Below are 23,222 nucleotides of genomic sequence, written 5' to 3' on the forward strand. Positions count from 1 at the left end.
TCTGTATATATGAGCTTCTGTCAACCAGCCACACACCTGTCTTTCTTCTGAGTTTTAAGAAAATTGTCTACTTCTCATTTCACAGTACAAGCTCATGGAGCTCCAAGAAGAGTGAGAATGGGGGTGAGGCTGAAACTGGAAAACTTTATGTATGTGTTTCAGGCACTAAACGACTCTGCCTCAATAAGTCGTATTGTGGTTCCTAGTATCAACAATAAAGCACAACATGTAAATAGAAAACCACATATATGGTATAGAGCACATATGTACAATATAGTGTTCTGTAATTCTGATTTGTAAAATTTTTCTTATTAGCAAATCACTATAAAACTAGATCACATATGGGGCACCTGGGTGGCTCCGCGGTTTAAACCCTCTGCCTTCGGCTCGGGTCATGATCTCAGGGTCCTGGGATTGAGCCCTGCGTCAGGCTCTCGGCTCAGCAGGGAGCCTGCTTCCCCCCACCTCTCTCTGCCTACTTGTGATCTCTGTCTGTCAAATAAATAAATAAAAATCTTAAAAAAAAAACAACAACTAGATCATATACTTAGGATGCCCTGGACAGTTTAAAAAAATCACTTTTTTTTTCAGATTAGTCAGAATTAATTGGAACCAGGGAAGACTTTTGTTAACCAAAAGCAAAATAAAGTTTGCGGACATCTATAATATATCTATCTACAAGTTTACATATATGTGTGTATGTGTGTGTATACGTATGTATGTATAGACACCAGTTCTCTTCAGAAAGAGCGAACTGGGTTTTGGGAGATGTAATTTCATATATATGCTGACCATACAGTTAAAAGTGATGCACCTGAAAAATCTGTGGCCCAGTAAGCAAGAAGCTAGTTTCCTTGGAGGATAGTTCGGAACTGAATAAAAGGAGAAGGATGGGGTGGGAGAAAGATTTTTATGGTATATCACTTTAGTTTTTTTTTCTTTTTAGTTTCAAAACTTATATATTATATATATATAAAATATATTTATATATTTATTATAATATTTAATATCATTAAATATTATTATATTTAATATTATTAAATATATTAAAATATATTTATATATATTATATATTATATATATATATATTTTTTTTAAAGAGAGAGACACAGAAGATGGCTTGGTTCTGAAACTCCCTTTAATCTACATACTAGTAGGAATGAATGCCTGTGTCTGTCTAAATATAATGACCAGAGGAAGATCCAATTAAAAAATAAGGGATACACACACAATAAAATTAAACCTGCTTAGGAGTATAGGGGACGTAGATCAATCCTGCCGACCACAAATGCTCACACAGGTGCTGGGAACGGTGAATTTGAGCATTGGAGCGGGGGTCTTGGGTAGGAGGGGAAACTTTAAAATAATTTGAGAAACAATGGCACGAAGAGATAAGGCCATATTAGGGCTATATTTGCTGTACAATAAGAAAGACAAAATGCTAGGAAAGAACAAAGTTCTTCACACTTCAATATCAGGTAGATGGACAGAGATGAAAGGGTGACTCAAAAAGTTCCAGGTAGCCATGTACTTAATACCTAATGATTTTTGAAATTTAATTTTTAAAAAAATTTTATTCATTTATTTGATAGACAGAGACACAGAGAGAGGGGGAACACAAGCAGGGGGAGTGGGAGAGGGTGAAGCAGCCTCCCGGCAGAGCAGGGAGCCCAATGCGAGGGGCTTGATCCCACGATTCTGGGATCATGACCTGACCTGAAGGCAGAAGCTTAACAACTGAGCCACCCAGTAGCTCCCCTAATGACCTTTTGAGGGGCCTTAAAATTATCTGCATGCTCCGATTTATTTTTTTCAGAATAACTCCATTCTTGGGAATTATTCTCAGTGGTGCTCTGTGCATTCTCTGAGGGCCAAGCAAAGGAGTGGACAGCTGTGTGGCCTGGGAGATGAGAGGGGCATGGCACGAATACTACTGGAATGCAGTCTCAGTGACAAGCTGTGTGGTAAGGACAGACACCAGAGATGCCTATCTTCTGATTCCAGGATGACAGAGACTAAGGTCTGCATAGATTCCAGAAGGAAGATGAGTTTACTACTAGTAGAAATGAAGACAGTGTCCATAAAGGAATGGGCACTAGGGGTCATTGTCTTTGAAGAGGGACAAGTGCCAGTCAGAGATCCAGAGGCTACATCCTTCATCCTACATCACCTTAGCAGGAAAAATGAGAGATAAGACACAGAGCACACTTGATAGACTGAGATGTGGGGACACTGGGGTTTCTGATTAGAGAGCTGCTCCCAATAATGGTTCCATTGTATGGAAGTAAAGGGGAAGAAGGAAGGGATGATTATTTCAGGAATGAGGAGCTGAGGACTGGTGGGTAGGGGAAGTTGTGTGGATGTGAGATTGGGGTTCTTCTGCAATCTCTCCTCTCCCTGCCTGATTTCCTACCCAGTTGTCCGGGAGCAGCAGTACGAGATTATCATCATCCCAACCATCCTGGTTGGCATCTTCCTTATCCTTCTTGCCGTCATCCTGTGGCTTTTTATCAGAGGTCAAAGAGCTCAGCAACAGTCTCCTGGACTCCGAGGTAAAACTCAAACTGGGGCTGGGAGGAGGGCCAGGGAAGATGGAGATTACAAAAAGGAAGACCCAAGTCTCAGTAAGCCCAAGTCTAGAAGGTGAGGTCCTTGCTATGGGAGACGAAGTATGGGTCCTGTCTCGTGGAGTTGAGGAAAGGTGAGCTCTTCTCTAGGAATTCATGAGTAGAAACTCTGTAATGCTTGTTAGTTGAAACAACAGTGGGCAGAAGAGACTTCATGTGACTTGTTTCTATCTTTTTTGTTTTATTGCTCTATCAAATATTTGGCCATAGAAGTGTCTACATATTGGGGAAGAAGTTTAGTAGGTAAAGCCCTAGGCTTTTTTTTTTTTTTTTTTTTACCAGCCTTGAAAGATGATATTTTACTCTGTAATACATCCCAGCTCTGCTCTGTGTTCTGGACTGTATGATGAGAGGGGGTGGCCTTTATAGCAGTCTTTGGAGCATTAAGTAGGAGACAATGTCCTGTTCTGATGTACCACTGGGTATACCACTGGGTGTATAATGAAAATGAATTAGTTTACATGAAATTAGGAGTAAAAAGAAGAAAAAAAACATCCTGACAGGGATCAGAAACTGTTTGGTGGCTGATCCCTATTCCCTCTCTAAATGGGAATTGGGTGATGGGCATTAAGGAGGGCACTTGATGTCATGAACACTGGGTATTATAAGCAACTAATGAATCACCAGATTCTACCCTTGAAACTAATAATGCACTGTATGGGAACTAAATTGAATTTCAATAAAAATTTAAGAAATTAACCCAATTCTCTTCTAATTCATTTACAGAAAAACTTCTCAGAGAAGTGGTCTAACTTCACTCCCATGACTTCTACTTGTCACATTCTCTTTCGAACATACTAAAATAAGGCTTTTATCCCCACCACTCCACCAAAACAGTTCTTTCTGAGATTGCAAATGACAGCTATAACTGAGTCTTCTTCTCAACCTGTCAAAAGCATTTGGAACAAATTTGCACCTTCTCCTTCTTGAAACACTTTTCTTTTTAAATCTATAGTCACTCCCTTTTTTTTTTTTTTAAAGATTTTATTTATTTGTCAGAGAGAGAGAGAGAGCGCACAGGCAGACAGAGTGGCAGGCAGAGTTAGAGGGAGAAGTAGGCTCCCTGCTGAGCAAGGAGCCCGATGTGGGACTCGATCCCATGACACTGGGATCATGACCTGAACCGAAGGCAGCTGCCTAACCAACTGAGCCATCCAGGTGTCCCTATAGTCACTCCCTTAATGGTCTCATTTTCAGTACGGATTCAAACACTTTCTCTCTTCTAATTGTAGTCCCCCCAAACTTCAGATTCCTCTGTTCAACAACTAATTTCACAGTTTGGATCCAATACACATCTTGTATGTAATATGCCCCACAGCAAAGGTCCTGAAATTCCCTCAGAAATGTCCTCTGATTTTCGATGTGTTCAGTCTAAATCTTGCAGATGTCCTTGACTCCTTTTTCTCTCATACTTTGTATCCAATCCTTAAGCAAATCCTGTTAACTCTTATCTTCAAAAGAAATGCAAGCCTCTCTCATGTCTCATAGATCACTGCAATACCCTTCTAACTGGTTTCCCTCATTCTCTCCCTATCCCTTCAACCACTGTTCTCCACAGAGCGGTAGAATGATTCTTTTAAGGCCTAAGTCCTGGCCATTCTCTGCTTGGAATAAAATGTAATATTTTTTAGAATAAAAAAAGACAAAATTCTTTCAAGGCCTTCTAGAATCTGGGCCCACTCAGGCCTCATCTCATGTAATTCTCCAATTATCCCACATGACTCCAGCTGTACTAATTTCATTCCTCTTCCTCAGATATGCCAAGCATGTTTCTTCCTCAATACATCTGCTCTTCCTGTTCCCTCTGTCTGTAATATCCTTCCTGGTACCAGTGTGGTTTGGTCTCTAATTGCTTCCAGGCACTTCTCAAATGTCATCCCATCAGAAAGGCCTGTCTTGGCCTTGAAATACAGAATGGCATCACAGATAGCCTCTGATTCTCCTGTTTTCCTTTATAGCACTCATTCCCTGGTATGATAACATCTACTTCCTCTAGCCTACCACAAGAAAGTAATCATAAGAATCTGGACTTTGCCTATTCCCAACACCTAGAATAGTTCCTGGCATGCAGGATGTGATATCTGTCACATAAATGGGTAGATTAATGAGTGAATGGTGGTTTAATGAGAAGAATGAATTTCTCTTTCCAACGGAGAAAAATTGACTAAGAAAAAGGGAAAGTACCAAAAAATTTTTCTTTTTTTCTTCTTTTTTTTTTTTTTTTGGCTAAGACTCTAGGAAATACGTAATTAATTTGACTTTGGGGACATCTTAAGGGAGGAAGAATAACCATGCCTTCGAGTTGATTGACTTAAGCATTAGTCCCTAGTGGTAGTTACCATCACTTTATAGATATCAGCAGTTTGAGTACCTATTCAGGAGCGTCCTAAATTGTTTCTATACTAATGCTGAGCTGTAATCCTGAGAAAGGTAGAAAGAAAATGACATTACCACTTTTCAGAGGTCCATCTTGAGAAGTAGTAGGGTTATTATAAATGTTTTCCAAGGTTCGTGTTGATGCTGGTTCACACAAGGTAACACCACAACGCGTAGAGAGAAAATTGCTAAAGGAATTTCCTGGTTATCTGTCTGTGTGTTCCAGGCTCTGCTCTCCTGGAGCCCCTAGGGTAGGGTAAAGATGATTAGTATCATCTCTTTGTTCTAGGCATTGGCCCTGAACCTCCATCTAGGGGCCTAAACTGGGAGGCGGCAGGGCATGGAGGAAGTGTGTTTGTGCCACTTAAAGAGACCTCGGTGGAGAGCCTCCTACGGACTACCACTCATGCTCTGGCTAAGCTGCAGGTGCCCCGGGAGCAACTCTCTGAAGTTCTGGAGCAGATCCACAATGGTAGTTGTGGAGCCATCTACCGAACCAAGATGTACACGGGGGACCCTGCTAAGCCAAAGAGTGTTGTCCTCAAGGCTTTGGAAGGTAAAAGGAGAAGTGTTTGACTTCCCTATCTCTTTTTTACTTTCCCACAGTGAGCCCCCAGCCCTGAATGCTGACAAGCTTATGGACATTAAGATGTTAATCAATGGATAGCTGTGATCACAGTTGTGTGCAGAGGAAGAAAAGGATAGAAAGTGAAAACTGGAGGCAGAAATATTTTTCTTGGGGTCTTTTCCTAGCTCAGTGTTGCCTATTGAGGCTGCTGGAACTGATTTTTTCATACTGAATCTTAGTGCATGAGGATTTTGAGGTGGTTCCTTCATTTGTCTGCATTATCACTTTCCCTAATATTGTTTCCTTCCTTCCTTCCCCACTTCCTTTCTCTCTCTTTATATGGACCAGTAGTAATGGATACATAAAACAGAACAAGAATAAGGTAAGCAAGAATACTAATTGAAAGGCCTAGGCAGTGATAATATTTGAATGTGAACACTTGTCTATTTAGGCAGATGAAAGTCTATCCAGTTCTAAAGCCTATGATTGTTTGCTTTGACAAAATATCAGTGATATTGAGAATTATCTTCTAATTAGTTCCCCTTTCTCTTTTAACTTTTGTCAGTATTTCTTCTCCTGTGGAGTCTTGAAAATTACCATAGTCTTCCCTCATACCTCCCGTTGTATTGATCATGTTCTGACCACTTCCCATGGCTCATCTGTCCTCCACAGAACCAACTGGGCTCCAGGAGGTACAGGATTTCTTAGGGCGAGTCCAATTCTATCAGTACCTGGGGAAGCACAGGAACCTGGTGCAGCTGGAGGGCTGCTGCACGGAGAAGCTGCCGCTCTATATGGTGCTGGAGGATGTGGCCCAAGGGGACCTGCTCAGCTTTCTCTGGACCTGTCGGCGGGTGAGCAGCAGGGTAGAGGTGTTGGGAAGGAAAGGCTTGACCTGGCTGATGAGCTGTTCACATGTCAAGTAGCCTGGCCAATGACAAAGCAGAAAGATCTTATAGCAACATAATAGTGATTGAGTATTACCATCCAATAGAACTTTCTACGATGACAGAAAAATTCTCTTATCTTCTCTGTTCAAAATGGTAGCCACTAATCACATTTGAAGCCCCTGAAATGTGGCTGATGTGATTGAGAGACTGAATTTTTAAAATTTTATTTAATTTTAAATGATAAACACTTAAATAGCCACATGTGGCTAATGGCTATCATATTGGATAGTGTAGATTTGGAGTATGAACTTTGCACTTTATATCCTATGAGCTATGTGACTTTGGGCAAGTCGCCCCTCTGAGCCTGAATTTTCTGCATCTGTAAAATGGGAATAATAATAGGTTATTAATAAAGTTAACAGAAATTATGTATGTAAAAACTATTGTTAGTATGGATTGTAATTTTACTGCTGTTAGTCTTAAATGTGTCTTCTGTTCTATACCATCACTCCAATGTGCCAGGGTCGACAAGGAGAAATCCAGCCTGAACGTTACTGTACTTCATATTCATATTTAAATTTGTTTAAGTACAAATTTAAATGTTCAGAAATTTCCAGAGTAAAGTGCAAGTCGCTTTCCTTGCAGTTTTTCTGCTTCTCTACATATTCCTCTATCTGAAGTACTGCATGTTTCCCTAGTTAGTTCCTCACTTACAAGTTTAATATTAACCAAGCCTCCTCCAAAGACTGATTACTTTACTACTAAATGTGTATGATAAAGGGACCCTGTTAATACCTTACATCTGGTGGTGCAAATAGGACAATGTGCAAGTCTTGAGGCATTAAAACCTTTGTAAGAGATTATTCGTCTGTAACTTGTTCTCTGCTCTAACTTCGCTATTCTGTTTTTCAAAACGATTATGCTTCTCTAATTTAGACCATCTACACATGCTTCTCGCATTACACCAAATGTCTCCCCTTTCCTTTTTTTACTTTTTTGCATAGTCATTGTCCGCTCATCCTTCAGATCTTTTTTTGTCACCATCATCTGCTCTCTTTTCCATGTCCTTCATGGATCTTATAGATATGTAACCATATGTTTATATATGGTTATATACTTTGAGTTCCAGAAGGCAGCAGACGTGTTAAATAACTCACTCTTGTGTTCTGAGTTCCCAAGATGGAACCTGGCACATAGTAGGCATTCAGTAATGTGCTGAGTTAATGTGCTTAATTAATCACACACATACACAGTGCCCCAGGAAAACTGTTGCTTTATCCAGGGGACAGTCTTATGCATACCAGACTTTCTTAACTGCTATTTTGTTATTCCTTCCTTCTGTTGTTTATCTATACTCTTTATTGTTTATCTAAGTTGATATATCATTCTAGTTCTTTGCGTATCTGAGAATCTCTCATATTAACCTCTCCTTGAATCTTCATCCTTATGTTTTGGTATCTTTTCCTTAGCCTTGACATCTGAATATCTCTGCCCTTATTTTATTTTTTTCAAATCTGTTCATGTCATTTTGATATCATGCTTTTTCTTTGTCTCTTTAGGATGTAATGACCATGGATGGCCTTCTCTATGATCTCACAGAAAAACAAGTCTATCACATTGGGAGGCAGGTTCTCCTGGCTTTGGTAAGGCTTGGCAAAGTGACAACAGTTGGTATGGATTTTTCTTGTTAGCCTGATATTTGACATCATATTTCTCATATTTATATTTCCAAATGGTATAGATGATTAAGAAAACTGGATGGAAGTTAAGGGGCAGAAACTCAAGCGCTGATAAATTGTTTTCAGTTCTTTCTTTATGAAATTATTTAGATAATGTACCACAGGATTGGTAATTCTAGGCATAAAGTCGTAGGGTTTGTAGAAGGAACAGGAAGGATTATAAAAGGTGGTTAACAACCAAGGCCAAGAACTATATGCTTGACACTCTTACTTCCCCATATATACTAATATTAATATATGTAAAATGAAAAAAAAAAGATATGTAAAATGGCAAATAGTGAGCGAGTTGGGAAAAGAAACCAAATGGGTGAAACTCTACAGAGCTAAAAGAAGTGCACAATTTTATGCCTGAAAAACAAGAAAGACAAGTTCAGAACATGTTTGGCTGGAGACATGCTTTGATGCTGAATGTGATAGGAAATACACATACTTTAAAAAGAACAACAAACAAATGGAAAAGAAGAAATAAAAAGGGGCAACAGTGAGATCAAGCCTTCATTCTAAACCAACTTAATTAAATAAAGAGGTAAGAGAAAAATAGGGTTTAAAGGGTTTAAGAGAAAAAATAATGTACCTTTACCAGAATTAGGAAATTTAGATGACTATTTCTATGAAGTTATTTAGATAACTGTGCTTAAAATTAGCATTTACTATACAGAAAATCAGGCTCTGTGAAACTACTATTTTAGGTAGTTGATATATCTTGCCTCCTTGAGGTGTGAAATGTATCAGGGATCTAAATGGAATCTGGGAAAGCTTAGAAAAGAAGCCATGAGATGAGAAGGAGGAGTAGTTAACAGCAGAAGTTCCCATGGCATAGGAGAGAGCACATCGTAGAAATGAATATTATCCACAGAGGTTGGAGGGCCTAGTTAGTTTGCTCCCCTGATAAAGTTAGGGTGTCAGGATATAGACTATCTCATATTCTGAGCCACAATTGCAGTGGTTCCCCAAAGGGATGCACTGATCATGGGTCTGGGTTACTAGTTACAAGGCATTGTCATACTATTTTTTTTCTTACTTGGACAACCTCAAAGTCACTACATTCTTTAATTCTTCTCATGACAGTACAATCTCTTTGTCCTAAAACCTCACCTCACCAGGGACAGAAAGCTGCTAGGTACTGTTTTCTTTCACATCAGTGACTGGAAATGACCATCTTAACCTTTTATGTATGTATGTATGTATGTATGTATGTTATTCTTGTTTAGCAATCATAGACCTCAATCTCTAGCTCTTTGGTCATGTATAGCTTTTCAGGTTCGTACGCCTTGAATAGCCTCCTGTTTGGGGAAATGATTGCAGCAAATCCGTGCCATCCAGGCGCAATGGCTTTCAAATGCTTTGGCTACTCTAGAATCATTGTGATACTTCTTAAAAATAGAGATTACCAGGTCCTTCTTCCTAGATTTTGGTTAGGTAAACCTGGGCCAAAAATCATATGTTTTAAAAAAGCTCTCAGGAAATTCTGATTTGTAAGCTGACCAGAGAATTATTAGCAGAATTTGTAGTACTTCCTATGAATTAGAATACCCAGATCTGTTCACTACCACTTGAAACTGCGTGACCTTATGTAATTATTTAGATTTATCTGAAAGATACTTCCCTAACTCATCTGACCTACTTATTTTAGGGGCAGAATGAGATGATATAAAGCTCTGTATAAATTCAATATTATAACACTCAATTTCACTTTGTATGTATTACCTTATTTGCAGGACTGCTGCTAGATACTTGAAACCTGTTTCCTTTTCCAGGATCTAGCTGGAACCCATCCAAGAGAAATGTAAACTCAGTCAGGGGTCAGACCTTGACACAGAATGAGTGATCATACGGTCCAAACCCAGTATTAATGCTATTTGGATTATTTGCTCAGTTTGGTAATCCTAACCATAATGCAAAAATGTCTGATCCATTATGGTGATTTGGAAGTAATCTGTCATTATCAACAAGACTTGTTCAAAGTTGAAAAGTCCTGGTCTTTTTTGAGGATTCCTAGGACTGCTTCTCCTTGTCTTTGACTGGAGCCATGACCTCAGACAGCTGATCCATTTTTGATCTTATGCTGACAGGAATTTCTCCAGGATAAGCATCTGTTCCATGGGGATGTAGCAGCTAGGAATATCCTGATCCAAAGTGATCTTACTGCCAAGCTCTGTGGACTGGGCCTGGCTTATGAAGTCCATGCCCGAGGGGCCATCCCAGCTACTCACTCTGTACCTCTCAAGTGGCTTGCCCCAGAACGGCTTCTGCTGAGACCAGCTGGCATCAGAGGAGATGTGTACGGTTTGTCCCTGCCCTTTGGACTTCTTCCCTTCTTGACCTAGGTGTCCTTCAGTTCCTGACCATGACTACATCTGTTGTCAATTATGTCTCCTGTGAAATCTCTACTAAGTCGTCAGACAGACTCTCCAGGAGAAATGTGTGTTTTGTGACAGAGCTCATACTTGGCATCTGACTGCAATCTTTTCTACTGCCTTTTAAAGTATTCCTTCTGTATTAGATTAGCAGTTTTAATTAGGAAAGAGAAAAGAAATGTGAAAAGGTTCTTCATACCAATATCCAAGGACTTAATCTAGTAGAGTCCCTCTTCTCTGAAGGAGGTGGGTCCACTTAATCAAAAGTTCCTTTAAATCAGGAATTATTAAAATGAAAAGAAAATACATATTTATTGATCGATCTTTTGAGGGAAGGCCGAAGCCTTTTTTAGAGAATTGATCTGTTAAATGAAGTTATATATTGTACTTTGTATATAAATAACATCCATAACACATTAATTTTGAGGTTCAGCTTGGGATGATTCTGAGTGAAAAATCTGAAAAAAAAATGGTAAAGCAATTTGACTGCAGATGATTATTATTTTTTTCCAATTTTCTACTGTTGGCTCACCCACACAATTTGGAAACCCTTTCTTTTTAGCAGTGTATTTTTATAGTGTACTTTCAAAGCATTCAGCCTAGTTTTCAGGAGCTAATACTTTTTTGCATTTATATTTAATTGGTTACATAATTACATTGATATATCTGATGGTATAGTACTGTAAAGAATAACAATTGACTTTAGGTAACCATATAATTCAGCAGCTTGGAGAAGCACATAGATGTAACATATAATATCTTACTAGCGTGAATGTCATGAGAAGCAGAGGAAATTTAGAACATCAGTTAATATGGTGAGTCAATTAAGAGATTTCCATTGCTGCTTCACTGACATCTGCTTTTCAGTAGAGATCTGGGAATAATAAGCTTACCTGGGAAATATTGCTTGTTTAATGGTGATATTATAGAATAGTGAAATTAACATGTCTCAAGTCATATTGCTCTGACAAATATCTATTTCTGTTATGTGTAAGCTTGTTCTGTTAATATTTTTCCTAGGTTTGGGCAGTTAGATCTATGGAGGAAATAGTAGATAAATGATAAACCTCACTGGGACTTGTGCTAAGAATAAAGGCTAGAATTTCAGCAGGGATGAATGGAAAGGATTAAAAAGATGCAGAAAGTAGTTTCTTTAAGTTTGAGTAGATGTGTTTGTGTGTTTGCATAAACACACACACCCACAATTTAGCAATTGATAATAAACATCCATTAATGTGAAATATAGAAGAAAGGAGACATACAACCACTCTGAAAAGAGATTAGACTTGATGGGGATTGAACAGAAATACTTTTTAATGATTTCTAATTATGTTATGAGACACCTTCAGTTCCCCTGTTTGCCTTTATATGGTTCTTACGAAGGCCCTGATAGTTTAAGTACTCTCTTTAGGAAAGGAAGAAATAGAAATTAAGTAAATGGCTTTGTTTCTTTCACAGCTGGTCCTTTGGGATCCTGCTTTATGAGATGGTGACTCTAGGTAAGGAGCATCCCTAAAGTACTGCCTGTATGCAAATATAAAGTATGTTTACTGGGATGGGGGATGACATATGCTATGGGAAGAGGTTTCAGTATGATCTCTGAGGTTTGAACTGGGCTGACATGAAATCCCTTTACTCCTTTTAACTTTATTTGCTTTCATTTTCTTTCTTTCCCTCGACACTTTACCAATTCCAAAAGAGGTTTGAAAATCCAAAGAATAATTCCAACAATAACTTTGCATGAACATAAATATGTTGTCCTTAAATTTATTAACCCATTTGATAGAGAAAATGCAGTACTTTCCCACATTTGGGGAGTGGAGGGCAGGTCTCATTTCTCACTTCTCTCTGTTACTTTTATAAAGACTCAACATTTTCCTAAATTACCAGTTTTTTCACCCTTCTAAACACTTCTTTTTAAACCCCCAAACTCTCTACACTACATTCTTACTTGTTCACAGGGGAGCAACTATATTGTATCTAACACTTTTCCTTTGGCTCTACCATTTGCAGGCAGTTAGCCCAGGTGGATAAAGAGTCATGTTATAGTTCATATTATAGAGGACCTAAAGTTCCCTTGCTACTCTCATTTTTTCCCATACCAACAGGGGCACCACCATATCCTGAAGTCCCTCCTACGAGCATCTTACAGTATCTCCAAAGAAGGAAGATCATGAAGAGACCCAGTAGTTGCACACATACCATGTAAGTGGCTTTTAGGGTCTACTCTTCTCTCATTACAACTCATTTTTGATCATCATCAACTGCACCCTTTTATTTTATTTTATTTATTTATTTTTAAAAGATTTTATTTATTTATTTGACAGACAGAGATCACAAGTAGGCAGAGAGGCAGGCAGAGAGAGAGAGAGGAGGAAGCAGGCTCCTGGCCAAGCAGAGAGCCCGACGCGGGGCTCGATCCCACGACCCTGGGATCATGACGCAAGCTGAAGGCAGAGGCTTTAATCCACTGAGCCACCCAGGCGCCCCCAACTGCGCCCTTTTAAAGTGGCTCAGATAATCCCTAGCTGCCCCTTTATGTGCTAATATACAGCCTAATAGACTACATACAAACCTAGGTAGTAACATACATCTGCTCATATGTCATATACATATATATGTATATGTGTGTGTATACACACATGCACGCACAGTGTTGAGGCAACGACTGAAGACTATATTAGGAATCTAAGCTGATAAAGTTTAGTTCTTCCAGAAGCTTCTAAAATAGGTAAGAAGTGGACCAGATCCAATGTAAATACAGTAGTGTTTTGCTTGTCTAAATGTCAGTATCAGAGACTGCCAGTCTCGGTTCTGATAGAGCTGCCATAAAATCCATTGCTCTACAGTTACTCACTGGCTCCTATTTAGTATTTAACTTTTAAAAAATATTGACTGTTTTTCCAGTTCTGAGCAAATTAGAAGCCAACAAGAAGAAGGTGGGTAGCAAGAAATTAGAAAGATGGGAGAAGGAGTATCTAATAATGTCAGCAGAAGGGGAACAGCTGACGAGCCAGTGCAGAGGCAGAAAATGGGAAAATTAAAAAGCAAATTGGAAGGGGAGGTGAACCATGAGAGATTATGGACTCTGAAAAACAATCTGAGGGTTTTGAACGGGCGGGGGGTGGGAGGTTGGGGGAACCAGGTGGTGGGTATTAGAGAGGGCACGGATTGCATGGAGCACTGGGTGTGGTGCAAAAACAATGAATACTGTTACGCTGAAAAAAAAAAATAAATAAATTAAAAAAAAAGTATACACAGAGTTTTATAACCTATAATTTACAAAAAGGGAATTTTATAGACTATAAGAAAAGGTTAAAATATTTGTAAGAAGTCAGGGGAGAATATATTACTATAAGTTTCTGATAAAATTATTGCTATTTTTAAAATTCTTCAGCATTGAAAGGGTAAATTTCCATCACCAGAGTTCCTTACCAATAAAGTTATTGTATCGAGCAGATTATAAATGTTAAATACCAAAACTGTGTATATATATATATATATATATATATATATACACACACAACACACAAACACACACACAAGCATGGATACAGTATAATCATACTATCTGGGTATACTGGAATGATTATTGAAAAATATTTCTTATAGGTTTTTTTCTATGTGTAAAAATCTGTCCTTTATATATATATACCAATAAAGTAATTAGAAACTAAACTAGTCTTGCTACTTTACTGAGCATCGTTTACTTATCTTAAAATAGGTATAATGATAATCCTACCTCAAAGTTACTGTGAGGGTAAAATAAAATAATGCATTTCAAGTTCTACTACCATGCCTTATAAATAAAACAAGTAAGTTCTTGCTAAATGTTTCCAAGTGTTATTAAATTAGCATCTTTTATACAGTCTCATTGTACAACAATAAAGAGTATGGGAGACTCCGTGTGAGCTGAGGCTTATCATGGAAGGTTGCCTAGAAGAACTGTAGGAAATGATGACCATCAACAGGATGCTCAAGGAACTGGGCATTAACATGAGCAAAGACAGAGTTAGATGGGGTGAAGAAAGATGGTGTGTTAACATCTAAGGGATAACAAGACACTGACTTGTCTGGAGGAGAGGTGTTCAGTTAGGCAATGTTAGGTCTCTGAGGAAGAGAAGCTAGCAGGTAGGATGTCAGTTTTACATAGCAGACAGTGGGACACCCCTGTGGGTCCCTGAGAAGGATAAGACACCTGGATTGTAAACTGGATTGAAGAAAAGACAGCTTAAAGGTGGGTACATACTTTAGATTAAGGCAATTTCTTGGAGAAACAAAGTAATAAAGGAGGTCAATGACCTGGATTAATGAAAGGAAACATCTAATTAATTAGATTATTCAAAATTTGTGTGAATCATATTATTCCATAGCTTCTTATTTTGTTGGCTGTGAGGTAACTTGTACTGGGAGATACCTTATAGCTATGGTCTGCCATGCTACAAGTTAGTAACATCTAAAGGATAAGAACACTTCAGTTCTCAGAGTTTTGGGCAATAGAATGAAAAAAAAAAAACAACAACGACAACACTGTTCTGTCATACTGATTCTAGTTTGAGAAAACTTCATTCGTTCTTCTTATAAAAAGGACCCTGATAAGAAGATGGTATTAAGCGATTTAATACTAAGAGGAGGAGAGGGAATATTATTCTCCAGGGAGAACAGGAGAGGACAATGAGAAGGAGATGAAAACTGCAGAGTTTGTTGCTCCTGTCGTTAAGGTTTGTAAGGAGAAGAGACACGTTCCTCAAACATCTGCCTTGTCAAGGAAGCCAGTTTCTCTTATCTCCTTTCAGGTATGGTCTTATGAAGTCTTGCTGGCGCTGGAATGAGGAGAGCCGCCCCTCACTGAGAGAGCTGCACTCACGCGTAGAAATCGCCACTCGAACTGCAGATGACAAAGCTGTGTTGCAAGTACCTGAGTTAGTGGTGCCTGAACTGTATGCAGCTGTGGCGGGAATCAGTGTGGACAGCCTCTCCTACAGCTACAGCATCCTCTAAAGATCCTGGGGAAAGAAACATTTATGGGTGATCACATGCTATTGGGATGGATTCATCCAAGAATTGGAGAATAGCTTTCTTAGTGGGACATAAAGGGAGAAATAGGATATTCCTCTACACATTTCCCTAGATACCTGAAATGATCCTAGATGAGGCTCTACACTCCATTTACCCTGGAGACTGAGAAGGAGAGTTTCATTTCTGCTGTCCCAACCCTGGAGTCCCAACCCTGGAGACCCATGGTAGATGAGGTGGATGGTCCCATTACAAAGCAAGTCTTAGGGATCTACAATGTTTGTCTGGCACTTGCACAAATAAGCTGGTCCTCCCACCACAGGCCGATGTCCACCTGAAGCATGCTTTTATCTAGATTATTTTAGGGTCCAGAGAAGTTGGAGTCAACTTAGGGAATAGAGAGTCAATAAAGAAGATGATGAAAAATAAAATCAAAGGTTCTCTTTGTTCAAGTGTACAGACATGGACCAGGGTCATCCTTCAAACAGAGGGTGGAGGAAGGAGATGAAGTTCCTCAGCCCTGGTCTGTTCATGTAGGACTGGAGGAGGACCACGAAGGAAAATTTCCAAGTTTCTTTGTGGGTATAGATAAGAGAGAGATGGCTTCTTTTGATCTACGAGACAAGTGAACTCTGCTGGGACTACTTTTAATTAGAAGCTGGAGGGGTCCTTTCATGATTAACAACATTCACCAGTTATTGTTCATCAGACTAGCTTCCTGGTCCCCATAAAACTAGGGAAATTGAGCCAAGAGAGTCCATTAGGCTGTTAGGAATACACAGTGGACCCTTGAACAACATAGGTTTAAACTATGTGGGTCCACTTATACATGGAGTTTTTTTCTTGATAAATACAGTGCAGGCTTATCAATGTATTTCTCTTCCTTATGATTTTTTTCTAGCTTACTTTATTATAAGAATACATTATATAATATATAGAACATACAAAATATGTGTTGACTGTTTTTGGTAAGGTTTCTGGTCAACAGTGGCTATTACTAGTTAAGTTTTGGGGGATTCAAAAGTCATACAGAGATTTCTGACTGTGCAGGGGTCGGCACACTTAATTGCTGTGTTGTTCAATGTACTATGTACTATATGTGTGTTTAATAAGTAAGAAATGTGAAAGCCAAGAAAGAATGCTTAGTTGTCCAGAAGGTCTTTGAAAGGATTATAAAAGGGTGCAATCTGAGACAGAAGGATAGTAGTTTCTGATTCAATCATTTATTGATGTACTGTGAAGTTTATTTAGTTAAATTAATATGTATTGAGTAAAGGAGGATTTTTCTTGTACACAGCTGCCAAAATCTCTACAATAGGGAGGATAAAAGTAAATAAATTAAAAAAGTAAATAAATGGAAGTTAATGTCAACAGAAAAATTCAAGAGACAGTCTACATTGTCAGAAAACTGATTCCTCATGTGTGAAGTGGGGATAATACCTACACATAAGGTTGTTGTTGTGAGGACTGAACAAGAATATACATTTGTAGAGTATTGGGCTCATATGTGCTCAATAAATGGTAGTTTCCTTTCTTTTTCCATTCCTGTCCTAGAATCTTTCATCTCTTTTTCATATAAAATCTGCGGTAGCCAGAAAGAGAAGCTCAATGTGTCAGTCACACTGCACAGAAGGACATACTGAAGGATGGTATGGTACAAGTACCACGTGACTAAAATCATGAGCTCATCATTTTTGTATGAGTTTCTAGATGATGCTAGTAGCCTCAAACAATTTAAAAATACTGAAAATAACAGGGTGATGACAATGTACTTGAACATGTGATCTATGGTTTTAAAGAACACTCTGGGTGCTTCTGGAGGGACACTGAAGGCTACTGTAGGAAAGATTGGCAGTTGACAATTCTGTAGAAGTTGGAATCCTTATGAGGTCATGATTAGTCATCCAACTGAATAATGATTCTTGCCCCCGCAGAATACCACATGACGAGTAAGGATGCGAGTGAGTGTTAAGTTGCAATAGGGAGAAGGGAGGTAGAGGGCTTGGCACGTCATGATCAAGTCCTATGGAACCTCATTTTTGTCACTTGCCTGTTCATTTAAGTCAAATTTACAAAATATTTATGTATTAATTCAACTATTTAAAAAAAGGTGAGTGCTAGGTTCAACTGTGCAAGGCACTGTTGTACGTGTTGGATAAAACCGAGAGCTTTCGATTACAGTCTAGAAAGTAAGAGACTTTAGGTATATCTTTGTGTGGGTATAATTACAAATTGTAAGTGCTATGAAGAAAACCTGTAGGATAGTAGAATGAAATGTAAAATGACTTCCTGAAGAAATGGCATTCAAACGCAAACCTTAGGGGCAGGTAGGTAAACCTGACAAAGAGTGAGGAGAAGAGCCATCCGGGAGGGGAGTGGGGCTATAAGTATGTAAGTATATCTTGGGCAAGGAAAAAGGCAGGATTTGTTTGAGGAACTGCAAGTAGGCAGTGGATGGGGGCATAGTGAGGTTAGGAGGAAAGTGGTGCGTAATTCATCAGAGCACCGCTCTTTCATACTGTATGTTAATAGTTGTTTTGGTAGGAGGGGAAGCAGCAGACAATTCCTATTTAAAATTTTTACCCTTAATTTTATTTGTATTTCTGAATATAGGTTTAGAAAAATGGATAAAATAATTGTTTATTCTAAGAAAACTGGGTTTTCCCCCTCCCTCGGCCAGGCTTCCTCCAAAAGGGGGTTTATATTTTTGGCATTTTATCTGGACAGCCAATTCAGGCATTTCTGAACTAATGAGTGAAAAAGAGAATTAGAATATTTACCATTCAATTAACTTGAATCTGGGCTAGGATTTGTTTTATTGTTTTGATTCCACCCTCCTCTTGTTTTTCCAGTTTATGTTTTATTGTTTAAAAAGCCTCTAACAGCCAGGAACTAACCAAACGCCCACCTAGATACAGAGTCTAATTGAAAGTTGAAAATGTAGTTTAACTTAGAATAGTCTGAACCAGTAGTTTCAAATGACGCTCATGCAGAACACTAGTGTTTTTCAGGGTGGATTAAGGTGTTATTAAAATTGAATGACTTTTTTTTTACCATTTTTAAAGAAAAAGTAAGGTAATGGATAGAATTTTCTTAACCTTGCTGTAATAATTTTTATTAAATTTTTTCTTTATCATAGCTCATTTAAAAAAGTATGGCAAATACAATGGAAACTGGGAGGATAGCCTTAATTTAGAGACTGTTTTTTTCTTGTTTTGGAAATAAGAGTTAGTGGTCATGCTATGTGTTGGAAGCATATGATATTGTCATATACTGGAAAAATTATTAGTCTGAATACTGGAATTAAATATATCTTCATGTCATAATAATCTAGCAATAGTGCCTACCACATAGGAACATAGATCTGAGAAACAATGGTATGAAGCTTTTGGTGTTTCTGCGTAATGGTATTTCTCTTATTAAAAATGTAATACCACTAAGTGGTTGCAAAGATATTTACTAATGTTCAAAACCCATAGAGAAGTCTATTTTATTTTTTTAAAGATTTTATTTATTTATTGATACATTTATTTATTTGATACTTTTATTTATTTGAAAGCAAGAGACTGCATGCATGTTTGCAGCAGAGGAGGCATAAAGGGAGAGGGACAAGCAGTCTCTGTGCTGATTGTGGAGCCCCACGCAGGGCTCCATGTGGGGCTCAATCCCATGACCCTGAAACCATGACCTGACCTGAAATTGGGTCAGAGGTTTAAGTGACTGAGCTACTTAGGCACCCCAAGTAGTCTGTTTTAGAAGAGAGAAGAGAAAGGTGGGTGAATGGCACACAAAGGCTGAAATAGACCATTTCATTCTGTCATTAAAAGTTTTTTGATTACCTTAGAATGTTGTTTTAGATTATGTAATATTCTTGATTTATTACTCTGATCCATTTAAGGGAATGAGATAGCCCTGGCAGCTTTTGTTCTGTAAATACAAATTCAAACTATTCAAAAGCTACTGATAAAGAAAACAAATGAAAACAACAACAACCAACAACAACACCTCTCCTCTTTAGTGGTTATCTCAGGAAATTCAGGACATAATTGTGAAAATTTTAAGTAAGAATGATTTGATAATTTTAAATAGGCAAAAGGCAAAAGAAATGTGTGAGGACAGAGCAGACTCGAGAGATCAAAAGAAGAGAGAATCTGAGATGCAGGAAAAATCAGAACATTTTAAAAATTAACACTTCTAAGAAATAATCATCTCTGACCATAGCCCTCTGACTTGATACATCACTGTGAAGCTGAAAGCAGTAAAGTTAAAATATCAGGGGAAAATCATTATTCTATCAATGAATATTGTGTATTTGATTAAATCATTAAGCCTTAATTTTGGCTGGAGTTGGAAATAAAATGTGTATTTCTTAACTACTTCAGAAGGATATTTTAAAGCTAATCACAGATAGGTTGCTTTGGCAAAGGCAGAAATAGTTTTTTATTTGGCTTCATTTAAGCTGCCCAAACATTTGTTTTCATAAATAAACTCTGGTGATCCCGGTAAGTATGCTCTAATTTGAACCCTACAGCAATTGAGATTGAGATTTCTCAGTGTTTGAAAAATATTTTCACTATTTCCAGCCCAAGTAAAAGTATATGAAGTGGTTCTTAGGTAACTTCACTGTCCAACACAGTAGTCAAAACACACATGTAGCTAGTTAAATATTAATGTAAGTTCATACAAATGAAATAAAATTTAAAAAAATTTTCACTTCCTGGTCTCATCACTCATATTTTAAGTGCTCAAGAGCCGTTCAGAACATTTCCACATCTCTGTTGTATAACATCCAAGAAAAGACCACAAACCACAAAAACTTTATCACTCTGCAATCCTTATCAGATAGAAGAGAGAGTGAGGCTTATTTTTTTCATATAGATAAAGGATTAAATACATAATATTTTCACATTTCATCCTAAAAAGAGATAGGGTTAGAGCGGATTAGTCTCTACCTCAGAAGGGGATAAAGACAGTAATTGGCCTATAGATAAATATCTTAACACTGTGGATTCCACACTCACTGCTTACATCGTACTAAGTTCTGGTACCGGTAGCTCGCTCTCTTACATAAGCATGAACATGAACACTGGCATGTGTGCCAGAAATCTGAAGGACATGCACTAGGGAATCTAAAGATATTGAATGAGTCTCCCTTCCAAAAACAAACCAAATGGATTACTTCTTATATTTTCAGAGCTACTATGGGATATTGTAGCCAAATTTCTGTGGGTTATTCTTGTAGTAAGTACACTGACCAACTCATCCCTGTTTGCCTGGGACTTTGCAGGTTTTAAAACTGAAAGTTCCACATCCCAGGGAACTCCCCAATCCTGGTCGAACTGGAACAGTCACCTTAGTAGTAAGGGATAGTGCTTTATGTCTTTTGAATGTTTTCCATAATGGCAGAATAATCTTTATATATTAACATTTATGCAATGGTCAATATAGATTGCTATATTGACAGTTATAGAAGTATTAATATAGACTCTACATAATCTGGCCCAGTCTGCCTTTCTAGTTATTCTACTTGCATGAACCTTATCTTCTAACTATAGTGATTTCTTCGCTTTCCCAAATCACACACTTTCATAACACTGTGCCTTTGCTAAGACTGTTTTCTGCCTGGAATTCTTTCCCTCCCTTTGAACATATACTGAACTTATTCAGTGAGGTCTAATTCAAAATGTACCCCTTGTCACAAACCTTTCTTGATACTTCCCTTTCTACAGTTTCCCCGATTCCCCAATAAAATGACTTGCTGCTTCTGCTGTCCTACCAGCATTTTAAAAATATTCTTTCCTTTACTTAACAATTGATAATTTATTAAAATGGCTGATTTAAGCATCTGCAATGGTGACTTCAACCTCACCTCCCAGCTCAATAATGATGGATGTAATCTGCTTAACAATTTCAGGAGGACTGTGCAAATCAAGGAGTATCCTGTGGATCCTCAGCTGAAAATGATCCCAAGTCTTAGACGTTTTTCTTGTAGTGATTCTCAAAGCCTTGACAGGCATCTGAACTGGTCTTTCACTTTGAGATTCTTTTCCTCAAGTCAGCACATACCTTCTCCAAAAATTTATCTTGTGGCTGGTTAGAGTAATTCTTTTTTTTTTTAAATTTTTTTCATTTATTTATTTTCAGCATAACAGTATCATTATTTTTTCACCACACCGTGCTCCATGCAATCCGTGCCCTCTATAATACCCACCACCTGGTACCCCGACCTCCCACCCCCCGCCACTTCAAACCCCTCAGATTGATTAAGTGAATTGCTACCTCTGATTCTATGGGTATCTTCCAAGTGTCTTTAAAAAAAGTCATGGCTGCAGTGTGGCTTCCTGACTGACTTGTTCCTCTGTGAGAGGGGAACAGTGATGAGTCAAGAGCAGGAGCGGGATATCCAAAGCTCCACTGATGCTGTGACTGCATCTTCCTCAAGGAACTAAAAGTATTCTTTCTTCTAACATTTGCTTCATTATGTTAATTTTCTACTGTTTGCTTTCTTCTTTGGACTAAAAGTGTAAAGGGCTCTATCATTACCAGCGTCCATGCATTTCTGGCACATAAGAAATACCTGTTTTGGACCGCCTGGGTGGCTCAGGGGGTTAAAGCCTCCAGCTTCGGCTCAGGTTATGATCCCAGGGTCCTGGGATCGAGCCCCGCATCAGGCTCTCTGCTTGGCCTGGAGCCTGCTTCCCTTCCTCTCTCTCTGCCTGTCTCTCTGCCTACTTGTGATCTCTGTCAAATAAATAAAATAAAATAAAATAAAATGCCTGTTAAAATCATTAGGTGTTTTATAAATTTTAAAGCTTATTATATATTTATTATCTCATTTGGTCTTCTCAACAATTCTGGAGGTTCACAAAGTCGATTGCAGGACATTGTAGGATATTCATTTGGCTGGTGAACAAAACCAGATGTAGACAGTGAATAAATAACCAAGGTTAGTAGATGGTGTAGTATGTGGTGGGAATGAATCCAGGTCTTCTGACTGACACTCTTCTAAATCTTGCTGAAGGTTAAAGGTCACCCAACAGAATTACTCTGCTGGTAAAAATGAAAAAAAGGGTGATCAATAATATTTCAAAAGTAGATTTTGTATAAAAGTTCACCTAGTCTTTCTACTTCCCCTTCAAAACCCATTCCACATTGCAGCGTTTTGTCATCTCCCCAATTTAATTCTTTCTGGTAAGAAACGTGGGTTGGGGCGCCTGAGTGGCCGAGTCCCTTGGGCCTCTGCCTTCAGCTCAAGTCATGATGGGGGGGGGCGAGTCCACAATGGAGCCCCACATGGGGCTTCCTGCTCCGCGGGGAGTCTGCTTCTCTCTGCCCCTCTCCCTGCTCACACACTCTCTCTCAAATAAATAAAATCTTAAAAAAAGAAAAAAAAATAAGAAACGCGGGCTAAATCATTTGATCTTAAGTCAAACTGTCAAACTCCGTAGGCTACTAAAGATTAACCCTTACTGAATGATTCAAGTTTTACTATTAAGAGGAACTCTTAATGCCGTGACTGTCAGAGAGCTTCAGTTCCAATGTGCCTTTCAAATTTCAGACCTCTTGTCTGATGGATTCTTTCTACTTCATCTCTATTCCAGGCTTCTAGCTGCCGGATAACTAGCAGTCACTGCCCAAACGGGAAAGCT

At 38.4% G+C, this 23,222-nt stretch overlaps 1 protein-coding gene across 6 annotated transcripts in view; it reads left to right on the forward strand.

Moving 5' to 3' along the window:
- The window catches only part of STYK1 (serine/threonine/tyrosine kinase 1), a 43,490-nt gene extending 23,204 nt beyond the window's left edge, over positions 1-20,286 (forward strand). For all 6 annotated transcript variants that reach the window (XM_013057916.2, XM_004755849.3, XM_004755851.3 and 3 more), the window contains 9 exons: positions 1,817-1,964; positions 2,418-2,552; positions 5,293-5,559; positions 6,244-6,425; positions 8,021-8,104; positions 10,273-10,481; positions 12,016-12,056; positions 12,666-12,762; positions 15,354-20,286. In XM_013057916.2, the coding sequence (XP_012913370.1) occupies positions 1,919-1,964; positions 2,418-2,552; positions 5,293-5,559; positions 6,244-6,425; positions 8,021-8,104; positions 10,273-10,481; positions 12,016-12,056; positions 12,666-12,762; positions 15,354-15,558 (1,266 nt within the window). In that variant the 5' untranslated portion in view covers positions 1,817-1,918 and the 3' untranslated portion in view covers positions 15,559-20,286. The remainder of the gene's footprint in view (positions 1-1,816; positions 1,965-2,417; positions 2,553-5,292; positions 5,560-6,243; positions 6,426-8,020; positions 8,105-10,272; positions 10,482-12,015; positions 12,057-12,665; positions 12,763-15,353) is intronic.
- The last annotated feature ends 2,936 nt before the right edge of the window (positions 20,287-23,222 follow it).

Source organism: Mustela putorius, unplaced genomic scaffold, assembly GCF_011764305.1.
Source record: "Mustela putorius furo isolate JIRA1106 unplaced genomic scaffold, ASM1176430v1.1 tig00537227_pilon_pilon_pilon, whole genome shotgun sequence".
Classification (NCBI taxonomy): domain Eukaryota; kingdom Metazoa; phylum Chordata; class Mammalia; order Carnivora; family Mustelidae; genus Mustela; species Mustela putorius.